General features: G+C 44.3%; 1 protein-coding gene across 1 annotated transcript in view; it reads left to right on the forward strand.

Moving 5' to 3' along the window:
* Positions 1-19,599, forward strand: part of LOC109525350 (GDNF family receptor alpha-2-like) — a 64,092-nt gene that overhangs the window by 42,687 nt on the left and 1,806 nt on the right. Inside the window, exons 5-7 of the mRNA XM_019885786.1 lie at positions 10,044-10,156; positions 11,048-11,188; positions 15,540-15,682. Of these exons, the coding sequence (XP_019741345.1) occupies positions 10,044-10,156; positions 11,048-11,188; positions 15,540-15,682 (397 nt within the window). The remainder of the gene's footprint in view (positions 1-10,043; positions 10,157-11,047; positions 11,189-15,539; positions 15,683-19,599) is intronic.

The raw sequence follows: 19,599 nt of genomic DNA on the forward strand, positions 1-19,599 counted from the left end.
ACTCATGGTACTTTTGCCAAAAAGCATGTCATAGTTCAAAAAAATGTAAAATCCAATTGGATAATAACGTTAATGACAAACGGAGTCCACTTACATAACGCTTTATTGACACCCGAAGTTTTCCAAAGCACTTTGGCAAGCCTCACATTCACTTTTTTGAAAAGATATAGCGTACACCGACACGCTAACGCAAGCTGCGTCAATTTACGGAAAGGCTCCTTTTTAGTTTAAAATAACTGACTTTGAGCTCCAGGAATTCTTGGCAGAACTCGGGGTGTTCTTTTGGACCGGTTTTAAATCCGTCCGCTTGCGTCGTAGCAATTACTAGCTAGCGCTAAGCTAGCGTGGGTATTTTCCTATTTTGTCTCCCTCACTAGGACGACGTGAGAGCTTGTAAACAACAGGTGTGAGCTAGGCTTTATTGACTCACTGCTTAACAGTTAAATTTAATGCTCATCGTGTGATTTTATGTGGTCTGGGAGTGCCTGAAGGTAGCAAGAAAGAGAACGTTGGAGGGCGGGTCAGAGGGAAGAGAGAAATGACACAAGTAAAATCCAATTGGATAATAACGTTAATGACAAATGGAGTGCACTTACATAACGCTTTATTGACACCCGAAGTTTTCCAAAGCACTTTGGGAAGCCTCACATTCACTTTTTTGAACAGATATAGCGTACACCGATATGCTAACGCAAGCTGTGTCAATTTACGGAAAGGCTCCTTTTTAGTTCAAAATAACTGACTTTAAGCTCCAGGAATTCTTGCCGTACACTGGCAGAACTCGGGGTGTTCTTTTGGACCTGTTTTAAATCCGTCCGCTTGCGTTGCAGCAATTACTAGCTAGCGCTAAGCTAGCTATTCCTATTTTGTCTCCCTCGCTAGGACGGCGTGAGAGCTTATAAACAACAGGTGTGAGCTCGGCTTTATTGACTCACTGCTTAACAGTTAAATTTAATGCTCATCGTGTGATTTTATGTGGTCTGGGAGTGCCTGAAGGTAGCAAGAAAGAGAACGTTGGAGGGCGGGTCAGAGGGAAGAGAGAAATGACACTGTAAGATACACACTGGGTTGCGTTGTTGTCTTGACGTTTTCATGGCCAACAATAATCGTTTTTGTTCTCATTAAAGATGTCGTTCTGCCAGGCGACATTATGTCACACATACCGAGACCAGAGTGTTGCCACTCAAACATTCAGAGGTGACAACACACGCGACGTTCCGACTCGAATCCGAAAATGTGGTTTGCAAAGGGCAGTTTGCTTCTCTATTCGAGTTGGTGCGTCATGTTTATAGAACACCAAAGAAATGGCATTTCAAAGCTAAATACAATGTTTGACACGGACCCTATGCTCTGTTTGGTTAGGTGGCGAATGGAAGGCTTTTGAATGAAAGGAACACATTTCTCTGTCCTTTGACTATCGCAAGTGAAGTGTGTCTCCTCGAAGTGAAACGCTGCGATTTTGAAAATGAATCATGGGCCAACTGGTGACCTTTGCCTCGTGTGTAGAGTTTTTCTGCAATGTTGTGCAGTGATCGGGCCTTTGCTGTTGGCTGTGTGAGGCATGCTGGCTGCACATGAGAGTTGTAAACAAGATGAGAGGCAAGTGAGAGAGGAATGTGTGTGTGTGTGTGCATGTGCGTGCCTGTGCGTATGCTCACTGACCGTCTTAACCGCACTATCAAAGGAAATATGTATCGATGTAAACTGTAGGCATCATTGACGAGGCATTTCTATTTTTCCTTCGCGTTCACTTCCTCTGGTGGTATCACATCTATTATTCATGCAAATGGGACTTATCTTCATGTACAGCGTGAAGTGTGTGTGTGTGTGTGTGTGTGTGTGTGTGTGTGTGTGTGTGTGTGTGAGAGAGTATGGTTTGGAACAAACCTGATGCATCCCTCTTATCCTTGATTTGCATTTCAGAACTTTCCTCTCACAGTTATTGGTTTGCAGACTCCTTGGAAAACATGAAAAGTAAACTTTTTGAAAAGCACATGCTACATTTTCTACGCTTGCTTTATCGTCTCATTTTATTCTTCGGTTTTGGTAATTTTTTTTTTTTAAATCACTGCAAGGGACTTGGGAATAATATTAAACAAACGGCAGTGTCAGGTTAATCGAGGTTCTTTGACGGCAACTTTAAAAATTCTCAAAATTCAAGCAAATTGGTGGTCGACCAGCATCCTGGAGCAAATGATATTCAACTGGAATTTATTTCTTTCGTCCTTAATTTGACGTATGAAATATGAAACACGATTTGGGCCGAGACAGCCTTAAAAAAAAAAAAAAAAAAAAAAAAAGTGTAACTTTAATGTGCAACTAATAGTTATTTAATTACCGCTGACAAGAGCTCGGTAGCGCACTATTAACTCGCGCTCACGTTTCCCAGCACATTTGTTTGCGCGGGGAAGGTCTGTTTGCAATGTTTGGACAATATTTAGTGAGTTAAGATAACCTTGAATAATCTACCCACCTCTTACTGCAGTGTGTGAGTGTGTGTGCGGGATGCTTGATTTAGCATTCATTTAAATGGCGCGGTGCTCAGTACGGGGTCCGAAGTTGTTTTGCAGCTGCTGGTATCGAATGAGCTGCAAGTCAATGTGTCCGAATTGTGGTAAATGTTTTCAAAATAAACCATTAAAAAAAAAAAAAAAAACCCGAACAAAATGGGCAAGACAAATGCTTCCTCGTGTTTTCACTGAGTACCATCTGTCCACATGGCTATTTTTCGGATCGACTGGGAATCCCAATGAGTGCGGCGGTGCCAAAAATAACAGGTGCTAGCACGGCCAATGGAAAATAAATGGACATGCCGCAACATGAGAAAATACCTGGATACAGTAATTAGATATAACAGGAATGAAAAATAAGCCTTTCAAGAGGTAAAAATGTGTGTTGTATTTATGATTGTGGTTGTTTGCAGTCATCACCGAGCTGCATCACGCTGAGAGCTTGCGTGGCTGTAAATCGCTCTTCCACTTCACAACCATCCATCCATGCGTTTTCTGTACCGCGCGGTGACCTTCGGGTCACGGGTGAGCTCATCTGTCTTTGGAAGCGACCACGGACATCTATGGACAATTTCAGTCTTTCACTAAAAGTACATGTTGAGGTTCACCCTACAGGAAAGTCAGAGCTGAGATTCGAACCCGGAACCTCAAAAGAGTGAGCCAGATGTGCTAAGCACCAGGTCTACCACACCGCCCTGCCCATTTGTTCAATTTTGAAAACGGAGCATGACGGCTTTTGTCAAGGCAGAATTTTTGTTACACGGCTCAGGTTAGATTGTGCGGGTGTACCCGTTGTAGTGGCCTACGACTTTGGCGCAAACTCGAGTTAGCCTCAAGGTCACGCAGCGTAAAGTGAGGCAGCAGACTCAAAGGAAATAGTTAAAAGTGAAAATGAGCGGTGTGAAACCACATCTCTGAAGGATGTAAGGGCTTTATGATTATTATTGTTATTATAGATGTAGCGTCCTTATTATGATTGTTATTTATTTATTTTTTGTTTTTTTTTTCAAATCAAATAGCGCTTCTGCTCCCCACACAAGGTCAGAGTGCTTTGTTTGCCTTTTTTCATAATAATTATTGACGTAATGAGCCATGCATCACAATGTGCGCAGGCTTCCACGATAAATGTTGCCCATTGTTTTGTCCTCTGATGTGCATCAAAACGACACACACACACACACACACACACACAAGGCTACGGATTTTGCTTTGGCGCATTCAAATTCCTTAATGGCAAGTTTGCAAATGGGCTCACTTGAGGCTGACAAGAGCGGGAGGAAGAAGAGGATAAGGGGGTGAAAGCCGAAGGATAGAAAGGAGATAAAACGTCGGCGAGGAGGCCAACGCAACAGAAAAGCACCTCCTTTGTTTTTTCATTTGCCTCATCCGAGTGCTATTATGCCTTCCCATTAAGTGGCCGCCATTGTCATCGCGGTTGTTGTGCCTCGTGTCGATGATGGAGAGATAACGCTGACAGACTCGCTATGCTGAAGACGAGTGATAAGGGAGAAGAGCGGCAATTTCTCATTTGAACAGAAATAATCATCCTTTAGAAGCTATTAGAGGATTTGGGGAGGCTGATAGCTATTTTGTCTCGGTGTCTCATCAAGAGAGGAAATAGTTTCTTCGACTGACACTCATCTGATTGGACTCGCATTGTTTGTCATGTCCATCAAGCGGTCGGAATAAGAATCCATATAAAAAAGCCATTAGTTTTCCTCTCGCTGCCAGGCTGGACGGACATGCACTCGGCGTCGGCCTGAATGACTGTGTTTAAAGTGTCAGGTTGGCTGTAAGAAGTCTACTTCAGTGGGGGCTCCCTTGCCATTTTCTTGGGGGGGGCTGAGTGGCTGAAATGACCAAGAAAAAAAAAAACCTCTGTTGAGTTCAACAACCTGTAATTTTGTGACGTTCGGTGGCGCTATAATGGAAATCCTTTGAAAACCTTGAAACGTGCTGCATCCCGGTGTCGGAACACCGTTTGTGCCAACACTCAGCACACCTCCGTAAACGTTAAATTACTGTCTTTAAAGCCATCATTGTCTTTGAGAATTTCACTTGGAAAAAGAAAGACGGCACTTTGTCTCATGTTTGCCTTACCTGAAAAAAAAACAAAAAAACAAACAAAAAAAAAACCCCAGCATTGCCAATTTTAAAGAACCTTTACCCTTAAGAAGTCGAAAAAAAACATGTTTTGTCCTGTATGTGCGTCATTGAGTCTCTTTCTCGGTAGTCCTTTTTTGTCCTTTTGGACATAAATAACACCTCCACAATCATATTTTGAATACCCTCCATCAGGGTATATATATTTGTTTTTTTACTTCTGAATGGACTTTGCTGGTGTCGCGCACAAATGCAACAAGAGCTCTAGCATGACTGTTTCCATGTCTTCATGATGACAGTTGTGGACAAAACGACAAAGATATAGCCAAATGAAAATATATTTGTCAATAAATCATTTTTTTTCTGGCAAATTGAATGAGATTGAAGTCACCATAGCACACCTGATCATCTCTTCCTATTGGTCTCGTTTGGGCAAATTCCCTTGTATGAGTTTGCAAAAGTACTTCCTGTTCAATTCCAGGCATGGGGGCATTGCGACTTTGTTGTTCCACTTGTTATATGTAGAGCAACTTTTGCATTGATTTGTGAAACTCATCTTGGGGCCCCCCTCCCCCCTCCAACTCTCCGGGGGCGCGACTCAATGTGTCTTGAGAGGTTGTTTCCTAGACTCCTAAAATAAATAGATTTCACCGGGGTAGAGCATGGTGAGTTTTCAGCAATTTTGAAGGTGATGAATTCATTCGAAGAGTAAATATTGATTACAAGGGTATTAATCATACCAACTGGTGAATCATAAAGATGGAAAAAAATATATATTCTAAAACTAAAACTCACAGAGGCACAGATCAATTTGTCAAATTCTTTATCACGGTCATGCTTCACATCTGAATTTTGCTAGGCAGAGGGTTTTTTTTCCAAACCCATACGGTGCCCCTCCCTTAAAAGGGCAAAGCCTGGAACTTCTATTCCCACCCCCGCCCCCCCCACGCCTATACCTTATGTTTTCCTTTTTCATCTAAGAAAATCCGGGCGTCTCGTCACACGTCTTCTTTCTGTGTCCCTCTGTTGGTCGTTATTTTGGATGCATTTTGGATGCGTTGTAACGGTGGAGTGAATTTCGTTGCTCGCTACTTGTGCATGTGCAATGACAAATTTGATTCCATTTCATTCCAAATTCGATTCCATGTCGCTTTAAATGTGACATTAGTGGCAGTATTGGCGGAAAAAACAATGGTTCAGCCCGTCGGCTCAACGCATCGGGACAGCATATTGCCGAGCTTGCAGGAGCCCTAATGAATGAATAAATTAGCGGCTGTTTGCAACCCATACGGTGCCCCTCCCTTAAAAGGGCAAAGCCTGGAACTTCTATTCCCACCCCCGCCCCCCCCACGCCTATACCTTATGTTTTCCTTTTTCATCTAAGAAAATCCGGGCGACTCGTCACGCGTCTTCTTTCTGTGTCCCTCTGTTGGTCGTTATTTTGGATGCATCTTGGATGCGTTGTAACGGTGGAGTGAATTTCGTTGCTCGGTACTTATGCATGTGCACTGACAAATTTGATTCCGTTTCATTCCAAATTCGATTCCACGTCGCTTTAAATGTGACATCAGTGGCAGTATTGGCGGAAAAAACAATGGTTCAGCCCGTCGGCTCAACGCATCGGGACAGCATATTGCCGAGCTTGCAGGAGCCCTAATGAATGAATAAATTAGCGGCTGTTTGCAAACTCTGAAGGTGATTTGTTAGGACGCTCAACGGAGATGCAGTTGGATATCGATTTTTTTTTTTTGTTTCTCCGTCACATCATACCACACTCCAGTGAAAAGCCGAAAGGAGGACACACTTTCACCTGTTCACCCCCATAATCCTCCCTAAACAAATCCGTTTGTGTCCACTTTTTACCCACAGATTTAGGATGAAGCGTAACGGTGCACACACTTGTCTTCAACTCACCACAAGGGCTCTCCCTTTAAATACCCCGTCTTATTTCCGCCTGAATCCTCCTCACGGACTTCCACGAATGACAATATTCCCTCTGCTGATGGCACCGGGTGGCTCCGCATCAGCACCAGAGGGCTCATTATTCATCAAAGCGGGTCCAGCTGCTTCAGAAATGTCTGGAAAAGCCACACGGCGATGCATTCGTGATCGAGTAGCACTGTTGCACCGCGTGAAGGTGATACAGCTGCTACGCATATTTAAAAAGGTGACGGAACGTTTGGGCGGCGGTCGCATCCGATGGCGCATTGTTTCAATCCTACTTCATCTCTCGGAGTCTCACAACAGGACCGTGTGAATCCCACAAATGGATCACACGCCGGTCAGGATTTTGAAACACATCATTTCGTTTTTTCATCTCTTTTATTCCCTCTCGCTAATGAACTCATCGCATTTGTTAAAAGGCAGCATGTCTTCAGGGGGTACACACAGTATCAGTGCACAAAGTGATTATTTTCACATCCGTTTTGAGGCATTAAGATGATTAAGCGGCCCGGAAAAGACCATCACGGTGATAAGATTTCCCTTTTGTGAGGTGTGCTTCTGAGACGGCCACGTAAAAGACATCAACAAAGAGGATATTGTCCCCTCAACACACATGAGGCTCCATTTGTCTACACTGGCTGCACAGCAAAACAAATGAAAAAAAAAAAAAATCAGCCATAAGTGAAGCATAAAGCGTTCAGCTCGGATGGCTGTGCTGGTTAAAACGCTCCGTAAAGACAGCGGGGTTTTTTGTAACGATAAAAGTCATTTGTATTTGGGTAATGGAAGGGAACAGCAGGACCGCGGGATAATTTCGGAGGAAGTACAAGTCAAACACAATCAAGAATGCTGGGAATAGTCAAATTGGTCATATTTCAAAACAATTCAAGACAGGAAATGGCTCTTCCATCCGGCTGAGTCTGCCGCGGCGGATTTTGTGGCAGAGGCGAGGTACGGGTCACCATCGGATGCTCAACCGTTCGCACTCACGTTCATTCACATGTATGGGCAAATTACCATCTTCAGCATGTTTTTGAAATGTGGGAGAAAGCCAAATAAACCAGAGGGAAAACCCTCATTAGGCATGGCGAGAACATGCTAAAGCGGAGATTAAAACTCAACACTAGGAGGCAGACCTGCCGCCAGTCTAAAAACTGTATGAACTGAAATTTGGGGGTTCAAAATGCTGTTGCTGACCTCTTAACTGGAACACGAAAGAGGGAGCACAAATTGGAACTCCTCCTCCCTCCACTGGTTGTCTGCGCACTCTCGGGATGGGCAAATACCGATTACCAGGTCTCAATATTGAGCCGATGCTGGCCTTATTTTAAGGTAATCGCAGAGGCAGCCATATTTAGGCAAAATAATAAGGCAGATATCGGATAAGTCCTGCTCTGCCGTAGTTGGCGCTAAACTGCGGCGGTTTGACACATCATCATCATCAGACTTTTTTTACCAATGCGATTTTACATATTAAAATGACTAAAGGTACTCTGTATCGGTGAGTGCTTGAAAATGATATCTCATACTAGTATCTGTCTGGGGGGAAAAAAAAAAGTGGTATCAAACATCTCTACTGTGCACGGAAGAGTTGACTTTAGGATTCTATTTGTTTTCAAATCTCCTCATGGTCTTCCTTTCCCCTCGAAGCTTTTTCCATCCCAACACTCTTTCTTGCCTCAGGTGAGCTGACCAGCTGCTCCCGGGAGGTAACAAGTTCAGTCAGAAGCTCAGAGAAGATAAAGCTTTTTCTCTAGCTGTTCCGAAAATATGGAACGGCCTCCCCGGTGTGCATTAGAAAAGCTTCAGTGTCCTTTTTTAAAACCCGCCTTCACACCCATTTTATTCGTTGGCTTTCAGCACAGCATGAGACTCAGCCCTTGTTTTGGAGTCTTTGTTTGTTTATATTGCTTTTAACTGCCACACAAATGCAAAACTAGTTTCCGCATCATTAACTCTGACGAGGGACGTAGATGCAGAGGGAGAAGAATGTTTTCGGAACTGAAGCTTGATAACTGAGCCTTTGTGTCACGGTATTGTACCGAGTAGCCAGGACACAGACCTGTTTGGTCCTTCCGCCGCGCTAAGTTGATGTTTGAGGTCTTCACCATACTTGGACAGCATTGGCAACCTTCTGTGGTGGTCTTGCAAAGTCATAGAAAAGAAAAAAAAAACATTTTTGATGCAGACTGTCGTGCTTTAGCATCATATTTGAAGAAATCTCTCAAGATTAGCTGATGTCACGTTCCAAATGTTGCTGCAACTGGATGTTTTTTGAGCCCTGTATAAAATTCAAACTGGACTCTTCTCCAGCTATGCTGTGCCTGTATGATTTTTTTTTTTTTTTTGGCATGCATAAATCCCAAGGCAAGTTTCTCCAAAAGAATGTCTCCCGTTGCAGTTAAATGAATATATTAGCTATGCTGAATTTGCCGACAAAATCATATATTGCCATAACTCATCTAAGACATCGAAGGGAATTTTGATGCATTTTAAAAACAGTTTGGCAACATACTGCTTTTATATTTTCCATACCTGTCCGTAATTTTTGGGTCTTTCTCATATGATAAAGTGAGGCAGTGAAAATATTAGCTTTCTGTATAGTCACCGTATTGTTAAATTAATTCCGCTTTCATAGCATCAATCATATCTGGGCATGATTGTCTTTATGAAGGTAGATTTGTTTTTTTTGTTTTTTAAACAGCTCTTGTTTTGAACATCACTATATTGCTCACTATTTTGTGGCGTGTCTGCGTAGGCATAATTTATATTTATTCAGTTCGTACACTAATTCAAATTTACCTGCGTTAGGTATATAGCTGCTTAAAATCCACCGCGGAGCCGAGCGTAAAAAGAGGCTCTAGGAAGCGGTCAGAAGAAGAACTAGAGAGAAAAAAAAAAATGGTTTGTGATTCACGGAGTGGGCAGCAGTGATGTGAGGAGCACAGACAGAGTAACTTTGCACACGCTCCTCCCAATAAACCTACTTAAGTGGATTAGCAATGCCACCCTGGGGGCCTCGGCAGACTTAAAGCTCTTATCGCAAACACACCAAAAAAAACAACAACAACAACCACCAAAAAATAAAACGGAACACTTTTTATCAGTACCCAAGGTTAGCGCCCAGAGTCAATTTGGGGGAAACCTCTGAGATGTGAGGGATAATCGTTGAAGAACGGGTCAAAAGGAAGCATGACGCTCTCATCGTGCATCAAGTAATTCTTGCCCGGTTTGTGGTGCATGTCAAGAGAGTGAAAAATAATCATAAAAAAAATAGTAATAATGACAATAAGAAGAAAATAATACTGTTTCTGAGTCACGAGGGAGACACAAAAACATTGGTGCCACAGATATAATTTTGGCACAGGTCACTTCCACGGCATATGACGCAGCCTCACTGACTCATTTTTGAATTCACGTGGTGGATATTTTGTGTTTGTGACCACTTTTCTTTGTATCCGCTCGCTCTCTGTCTCTATTGCGCAGATCCAGGCTGGCTGATTTCATGGCAAATTGCCGCAACATCCCACCCACAGTGAGCACCTGTCCCAACCAAGACAATCACCAAGCTTGCCTGGCCTCCTACACAAGGCTCATCGGTCAGTATCACTGTGATGGAGTGAGAACGCGTCTGAAGGGAAAGAGAGAGCGAAAAGGAACGACCTGCTGGGAGATCTCACAATATTTTTCACAAATGTCAGCAGTGCTGCGAGATTACAGAAGACGGTTTTGTGGTCTAGAGAGGAAGAAACGCCGCTGCAGTGCTCTTGTCTTCGTTTCTTCTTTTTTTTTTTTTTTTTTTATCCTGTGGAGCAGGCGGAGGAGTGAGATTGTCAGCTTTTCCCCCGTCGGCTACGGATATCTCCCCCAGCGGCCTGGCCATCAGTTTACTACTAGAAGTAATTAGGGAGGCACAGAGAGAGTGTTGACTTAATTAAAAGACTTGATGACCATCTGTTTGCTCATATTAAATGTTGCTCCAACAATGCGCGCGGGCTAATGCATACATATTTTGATAACGGCACCTTGGTGATGACGTCCGGGCTCGTCGGAGATTAGACGCGGTGCAAAACTGAAATATTTTTTTTCCGGCGCCCAAGTTGCATGGGCGCATCCACTGCACACGGCGAGGAGATAAGTCACGCTGCTCACACAAAGTGGATGACATGGCTGACTCCTGCTGACAGACCTTTCAAAAGTGAAGTGTTTTGCCGCAGCGCTGTTCTCCTCCGACGGCGCTCGCGAAAGCGCCTGCTATGCCAAAATATTCATCGGCGTAATGGCCTCTTTACATTGAAAATGAAGTATTACAACGAGCGCTGGCTTCCAATAACGACTCAAACAGGACGGTGGCGTTCCCACGTCGCTGCGTTTTTCCGGAAACTATTTGCAATAAATGTCGGCCATTATTGTCCATTAGTGACCCGTAGATGTTCATCCTAATGCGTGGATGTGTCTGGATGCGCTTGTGCGCGCACGTGTATTCGCAGGGACGGACATGACACCCAACTACGTGGACAGCAGCTTCAGCCACTGGACCATCTCGCCCTGGTGCACCTGCAAGGGCAGCGGCAACCAGGAAGAGGAGTGTGCCAACTTCCTGCAGAGCTTCACCGACAACACTTGCCTGAGTGAGCCCACGTTCCTCAAATGCTTTCTAACTCATACTCGACTCACGCGGCGCATGAGCAAATTAAAGTCGGGTTGCGTACGCTCCTCCGCACTGAAATCAGCCACGTGGGTGGCGCGTGGAAACGCTGGCCCAGCCAAGGCAAAAAAAAAAAAAAAAGCCAAAGTTGGAATGAAGCTTCAGGGAAATTGGTTAGCGGTGAATGACTTAGCAAGAAACTGACTGCGGGTGATATAAGATCCTGTCTTATCACAGCTCTGAATTCTTCTTGCGCACTGATTGTCTGTCCAACAATGGCGGGAGAAACTCAACGTTCGTAATTTTGGGTTTGTGACACCAGTCCTGGAACAGCCAGGAAAGATTCATACGCAGAACTTTAGAACTATGAGGCAGATGTGCTCACGACTCGTCCACCCTGCTGCCCCGTATCAGTCATTGCAAAGCTTTAAAAAAAAAAAAAATTATACTAAATAAAATCAACCCTTTCAGGGACGGCGGTTACCACAGTGGACGGCTCATCATGTTATCAGGTTACAGGGTGCATGAAAGGGTTAAAGAAGGCAACTCTTCAGCCACTGCCTTGATTTATTCAAGTCGAATATCCATCTGATGACAAATTGATGCTTGGCATTTATCATAGACCGACTCTGAGAAAATACAGTACATTGGAAAGGCTAAGCGGGGGCCGGTGGGGGGAGGAGATTAATGTAACGTCAAGACGTAATCAAATTTGTCAGCTCTACAGTTTCACTCAACTTCAACAGACATGTCTTTGCCAGCTGATTAAGTTGGAATTAGTGAATTAAGTTTGTCAGAAAGATGTCACTTTCTTTTCTCCGCTCATCCTTCCTTCGAGCCACATCTTGCCCGGACCTTAACACAAAAGAAACCATTTGCATGTCATTTTCACACGAGCAATCTCAGGCTTATCGCTTACGGGGAGGAACGTGTCATACAAATCCCAGGCAGAGAATTAAATAATACATATCTTCTGTACATCTCCCGCTCAAGAAGACGGAGGCTGCAGCTCGACAAGGTGGCTCGCTCAAACGTCCTCGCGTCGCTTTCAGTCGCGAGCGGGAAAAAAAATCCTTCCTTGATACGGCGCTCGGTGCTATGCGACACCTTGAACGTGTTCTCACCGTGTGGGTAAAATGCTTTCAGACCATTTCAATAGATTACAGGGGTTGCCTTTTTGCTGAATGTGCAGGATGAGGGATGAGGCTCGGAGCTGAGGAGGCGTCTTGAAAAATAACTCCTAAAACGCAGCTTCCCCCCCTCCCCTCCGCCCTCCCTGCAGTCGAGGGGAACGAGCGATAAACTTCCGACACACCGGGGAGGAGAGAATACACAATGCTGCGTTTGTAATAGCGACTGCAATCCAAGGATGGAGTATCAATGTACTCGTTTATATCGCATCCAATTGTGCAATGGCGGCTAAATGTGAAAGATGGTCGGTGAAGCAAAATGTACGACAATTGGCTCCCATTTCAACGTACTTTTCGGTCTTCAATTGGCATGCGAGGTACCGGTAGTCATCTGCCGGTTTCACGTATGACTGAATAGCCTTCTCCGAGAGCATCCGCGTGGCAGTTTTTCTCAACCTTTATAAAGCCAAGACAACCGTTTGACATTAAAAAAAATATATCAATGAAAAATTCAAAACAAATCCGGGCCCCTCTGATTGAAACGCAAAGCTGATTTGCTCGCGGGATGACACGCCTTTTTCCGATGTATGATTAGGAACAGATGGATAAAAAGCTTTTTTTTGTACCTTCTGCCATCTTGTGGAAGAGCATTCAATTATTCTGCTTATCACTGTGCGTCGCTGGCAAAGAAAGATGAACAAAGATAGACTTGTCAGACTATTTATTGGATCGTTTTCCCGCAGCACCCTCGATGATTCCCATGGCACACGAGTTGGGAACGTCCACTGTAGGGAGCAAGCGAGCTGTACACCGCGAAGAAATATGTTTTAGCATTTGGCTTGACTTCATCTCTAGCAACTAACGATGTAATGGTGCACAAAGGGCCAGGCAGCTTTATTTCTATCGCACCTTTCAGATACAGAGGCAATTCAATGTGCTTCACAGGCAACGAAGGACAGTAAAGAGCATGTAAAACCCCCCGAAAAAATTAAAATCAGAATAAAACACCCGCAAATAACGCAGTTACTCACGAGAGGTATTCTTGTAAATTCATATTATTGATGTGCTTGTTGGTGGCTGTGTCAAACTTATTTTGGTTGGTTACCTTATTTTGCTCTATCAGGGCAAAATATTCCAAATGGTTCTCTGTATTTACCAGCACAATATGAGAAAAATTAAATGAATACTATTCTCTCTCGATCTTTTAAAAATCTCTTTTTGTCAATCAAAAGTGAGCATTATAATCTTCGGACGAGCACATTTTTATTTGATGCATTTTTGTCAGGTTTACGGAAAGCCTCGCTCAGAATTGGGATTCCATAAGCGTGGACTCAGATAATAATTTGACAGAGAGGTTTATTTACAAAACCCAGGACGGACAAAGTCCAACGAAAGGCAACAAACCAGGAAAAAGTGAAACAAACCGAAAACACTTGCAAAAGGCAAGGAACAAGATAAACGTAAATTGCTTGTCACTGAAAGGACAAGAAAATCCAATTCACGAGAAATACAAACCGAGAATAAACAACCAGAATTACTTCCATGAAAAAAAAATATACTTAGTGGTGAGAAGCTATGGGGCAAAAAGTCAAGAACGTCTAGAACGGTGGTTCTTAACCCGGGTTCGATCAAACCCGAGGGGTTCGGTGAATCGGTCTCAGGGGTTCGACGGAGCCTCTGCCACGGAGGTTAAGACATACCCAACTCAACATGTCAATTAGTTATGACACGCCCGCTTAGCCATCACTGGCTGCAGGTGATCACATGACATTGCTTGTCCAATCAGTGCTCGCTCAATAGTCAACGTGTGACTGTCGTTTTTAATAAATGCGCTTTTTATGTCTCGAATTTGTAAAATGTCATATTTCTGTTTCTCACTAATGAAAGGTTCGGTGAATGTGCATATGAACTGGTTGGGTTCGGTACCTCGAACAAGGTTAAGAACCACTGGTCTCGAATAAACAGGCGCTTGGAGACAAGAGTCGTGAGCAAGGCCAAATAATCCGACAGCCACTTGTCGGCGTGGCAAAGTTTAAATCGGCAGTTGGTTAACGAGGAAGCCTAGCGACCAGTGCTGCTCTGGAGGGAACGCCCTCCACGCTGGTCGGACACCGAAAAACCACCAAGACAGGATCATGATCATTTTGGGGGGGGCTACAGCTCTTGTAGGGAAGCACATCAATGGTCCTCATGTGGCATCCAGCGCATGTATGCATGTTAAGTAAGTAGCTTCCCAGTATCACATTGGTGTAAAACACGAAGATCTCTAAATGCTGATGTCCAGCAGGCTTAGACGCGTGGGACCGTTTCACCTTTTTGTTCTGCGCCGTTTTGAATTTGATCAGTGGTATAAAATCTATTCAAAGTCATCTCTCCAAACTGACCTTATAATGGAGGTGGTTGCCAAGCAATTATATGCCTTCTCTCCTCCCGGGTGAACAAAGAGACAAAAGCGTGGCGCTTTCAACGGCTGAGAAGCGGGAAAAAAAAGGTAGGCCGCCACTATTTTGCCACGTGTCTGAAAAGCCGACTGAACGGGAGTTTATCGCATTCTTGCAGCGTCTCGCACATGTGCTTAGACACAACAAAATGCACCGAAGGCGAAGAAGCACCTCACATACGCATTCACAGGCTAATGCTGCCCCTGTTAGAGCCGACTGATTGGCTTGTTTTAAAAGGATCCCATTTCTTGGTGCGCGCATTGATCGGCAAACAAATTGGGGTTCATCATCTCCAAGTGTGGGCGCGTCGCTGCAATTGTGTCCGTTTGCTGTCGGCCGAGCGGCGCTAAAGCTCCCTTATTGAGCGGGAGGACACGAACCAAAGATTGGATGAGCGTGTCTGTTTGAATCCCTGAGGATTTTCTTTGCCGAAAAGTTAAATTGACTACATGAACACTTACATAAGGAGGGCGCATCTTTGATTATTGAACGCAGGCCAGCGCTTGCTATTCCGCAGGAGGAAAAATCCTGAGCGGCCTCCCCTGGTGACAGCTTTTAAAACACAAATCTCAGATTGTTATTGATGAGTTTTGGCATGCGACTCTTAATCCCACCGACGAATCAAAACGGGTTTTTTTTTTGGGTTCGCCGTCGTCCTCGTCGCTCCCTCGTCACACGCCTACCTCGTCACGTCGCTTGCCAAAGATCGGGCGGGCGAAACGGTTTCCCGTCGTCACGAGCCGCTCATGTGCGTCTCTTCCAGGAAACGCCATTCAGGCCTTTGGGTACGGTCTGGATTACATGGCGAGCAAGAACGCATCTGTCCCCGACCCCTCGGCCACGGCCAAGACGACGTCGGATCGTTTGGCGCCAACCACCGGGCCTCCCTTTGTGACTATTGTGAAGGTAACGCTCCTCTTATGAAAGCGCCGCCAGTGTTTTCGGCATCGCATTCGTATGCGGGGATGTATTGTGCCGAGTTTATCTCCGGGTGAAATAAAGGTTCGTCTCTGCGCATCTCGCCGGGTACATCTTCTTTGCATGCGTTGGTTAAAATAGGCCTATTACTTCAAGAACCACAAAATCACCCCTCAACTCGGGCAACCATGAAAGGAGGATTTTGCGGCGGTAAAGCCGAGCGCGCCGCGTCGTCCAAATTCTCATCGACTTCAATCTTAAAGCAATTGGCACATCAAACCCCACGTTTCACGATAAGACAGTTTGCGCTACGCCCAAGCTGATGACATCTGTTGAAATCGTATATTTCTCTTGCCACAGAAAGGGAACGGTGAAAGAAAATGGAAGGTGGGGGGTTTTAATCTGGATTAGTGGTTCTCAAATACTGGCCCAGGGCTTCTCACTCTACAGAATGCCGTCTCCTCGCAACACCGCAGTCAAGTCGACTGGAACTGGGTTCAACAACGTCTGCTGCGGAAAAAGCGCACCAATGTTTGTCTTTTAATAGAACGCCGCATCAGTTTCCGTTCAAATAAGGTGTGACAGAAGTGACAGAAGCCGACTGCCAAAAACTCCCCCTCTGTCTCTCTGGTAGAGGGAAGAAATATTTCACGCTGCGCTTTCAGCTGGGCGACGTATACCAACCCCCCCCCTCCCCCCACCTTGCTCCCCCTTCCCGTGCAGCATCTACTTTAAGACTGATGATGTTTTCTCACCTTTGCAGGAGACCTGCTTACAAATCTTAGCTCAATTAGATTTCGCCGCCATACAATTATTCTGCTGCCGCCGATGCTACTTTTATTTTTGTGTGGTTTTAAGAGTCGAATCCCTTCGGCACGCGGTGGAATATTTACCGATGCAAATTTGCATGCTGAATGAACGGCCATTGGTATTATGACATATTTTGAGTCGTTCCAAGGGCCTTCGCGGTCACACGGCATCGTATTCGCATCTGAACTACGGTTGCAATGAGAACAAACAATAATAATGAGCTGCATCGGTGAAAAACGGCTGGGGTGGGTGCGAGGGTGACGTTTTCCTCTGTGGATTTGTGTGCACATGACAGTATTGATGCACCGATGTGTGGCTGTCTAACAGCGGCGCGGCGTTGAATTTATTGTAAAAATGGTAATTAGGAAACAATAAGACGTGCGATTACTCAAGCAGGAAGTCTATAATTAGTGAGTGAGCTACGGGGACATTTTGGGCGGCTTCGCATTCTACGCCCGCCAATTAAAAGTCGTCCGACTCGGATGACAGATCAATTGGGAGAACCTTGTTTGAGTCCTGATGGCACAGGATGCTAATGGACTTGCGAGCGAGCGCATCACGTGGGGATGGACGCGTGCATGGTCGAATGGATAGTGAGATGCATGCATGCGTGGATGCTCGGTTGGGTCGACGTACGTTACCGCGCAAAAGTCTGATTAGAGATGTTGTTTTGGGAATTCTAATGAACCAACGCTGGACTGCTAGAATGGCACAAACAATGCTGGACTGATCTGAAAAGTGGTTACTTCCTGGTCTAATTTTGACAGGTGCATCGTTGCAGGCTCACAAAAGTACAAGGCGAGTCCGAAAAATTCCAGGACTTTTGTCACCAAAGATATATTTCAAAAAATAAACGACAAGTTCTCCACTTTCAAGTTGTCCCAGAGTCTGACGTACTTTCCCAGTCCTCTCTGCCAAGCCTTGGTGCACTTTCGGAAGGAATCTTCCGAGATCATCAGCGGCTCTCCTGTCACGGACTTTTTGATGTCCTCTATGTCTTTAAAACGAGTTGGCTTGATGAATGGCTTCAGCTTGGGAAAGCGGGAAAAAAAAAATCGGTGCCCTAATAATTTTAGGTAGACTCTCGTGATGGTCAGTCATGTAAAAAAAAAAAAAAAAAAAAGAAAATATCAAATTGCAAGATACAAACTTTTGAAAAGAATAAGATAAGAAAACCTTTATTCGTCTCACAATGGAGAAATTCCCAATTTACAGCAGCAAAGTTATGAAAGGAAGAAAGTAGAAGAACAAAAAGTAGAGGAGCTGCTGTAAAGGCAGACACTCTTGCGGCTGCCATCTTGAAGTCAGATGTCATTTGCCAAAAAGAATTATTTCTCACAGTATTATAAAGTACAGTATTCACAGTTCCTCCAAGAAATGCCAAATAGAAAATAAGCAGTCAAGTTAAAAAAAAAAAAAAAAAAAAAACGTCAAATGCTCCAAAAAAAAAGTAATCCTGCAAACTGGATCCGTCTTACTATTTAATGCGTTACGAAATCAAATTACAAAACAACAAACAGTGGTGGCTCGAGAATTTTTCGCAGTACCGCATGAGCAGATAGGGAGCTGCCAGCATACTGTCGATCTGCACGTGAACGTGGGCGTGTGTGCACGCACGCACGTATGGCAAAGAGGAATGGATTCATGTACGGACGGATGCGTGATTAAATGTACGAAGGGCAAGACAAACAATGACCTACGATATGAAGTGCAGTCACTGAGAAGTGCGGAAATTGTGTGTATGTGTGTGTGTGTCTGTGTGTGACTCAGCCCTCTCAGGTCACTCATACTGAGCCCTCAACAGCTCATTTAGATGCGTAATTATTCCACACGTCACTTCCACTTCTGACTGTGGGCTTTATCCCATGCTCAGCGAGTAAACATGTGGGCGGAAAGCTCGGTCCTGCGAGCTTTGCAAGTCTCAGAGGTAGACATCACGAGATGTAATGCGCTCATATGTGCTCGGTTTTCTGAAGCGGCAACTAGTTAAAGGAGGCGTTTGCTATTTAATAGCATAAATACACGTTCCCGTTGCTGAAACGGAGGGCTGAACGCTTAAATCCAAACTGACATTGCAATGGAGTGGTATGTCACTTTCGAATTCCCAAGGCTGCAATTTGGGGGCTTCATTTCAGTCGTTTGGGTTTATTATTATTTTTTTTTATGTATGTATATTTTATTCATTTATGTATATAGTGTCTACATATGTTCAATGGTTAAGAAGTGCAGCCCACATTGACATATTGTTTCACGAAGCGTGAAAAGTTGACGTGGTTTGTTTGAATTATTGATGGAACTGAACTTGCTGACCGACGCTTACACAACACGTGTTTGGTAGAACTTTCTGGTCAAAGTTGCCAGAAAAAGTTGCGAGGAAAAACTGTTTTGTGAGTTGACAACTCATTGAAGTCGATAAATAAGCTCTCTTTTGTATGAATAAATAAATAAAAGTATAACCTGGTTGATCTGTGGGAAAAAAAGAAAAAAAAAATCACCCTTTGGCTTTGACTTGTAAACCACCGCACACGAGGAAAAACAACCAATCAGACAGAAGTTTTGGAATATCACAAATAAAAAAATTGACATATGAACAACGTTGTGAAGACTTTTTACATCTGCCGTAGCACAGTCATGTGTTGATTTTCCAGCTCAATTGAATTTAATCGATTCTGAACAGATGCAAGTCCAGGCTGCTCAAAAAAAAAAAAAACAGAATTACGTCAAAATCCGTGTGGACAAACCCTCTCAATGATGCGCTTTTGTCAACTATTTGTGGCCTGGCAAAAGTTGGCAAACTGCGGCCTTGTGCGTGTCGGTGGGAGAGCTTAAATAAACAAGTGCGTTTGGATGTGGCCTGCTCGGTCACGCTGTCTAAATGCGTGGGTGTGTTTACGCCTTCTCAAAGGCCTCGGCGGCGCATGTGTGGCTATTGGCTGCAACCACCGATCTGGACTCATGTCAACAGGCTGCTGACACACATCGCTGCCCCTGCTAATTAATTGGCTTTTAGTTGCAGATGTGCCTGGTGCATTGTCAAAGCTACTCATGGCTTTTTTTTTTTTGTTGTTGTTTTTTCCACCCTCTTCATTTTTGGC

This window comes from Hippocampus comes, unplaced genomic scaffold, assembly GCF_001891065.2.
Source record: "Hippocampus comes isolate QL1 unplaced genomic scaffold, H_comes_QL1_v1.1 scaffold78, whole genome shotgun sequence".
In the NCBI taxonomy this organism is placed as follows: domain Eukaryota; kingdom Metazoa; phylum Chordata; class Actinopteri; order Syngnathiformes; family Syngnathidae; genus Hippocampus; species Hippocampus comes.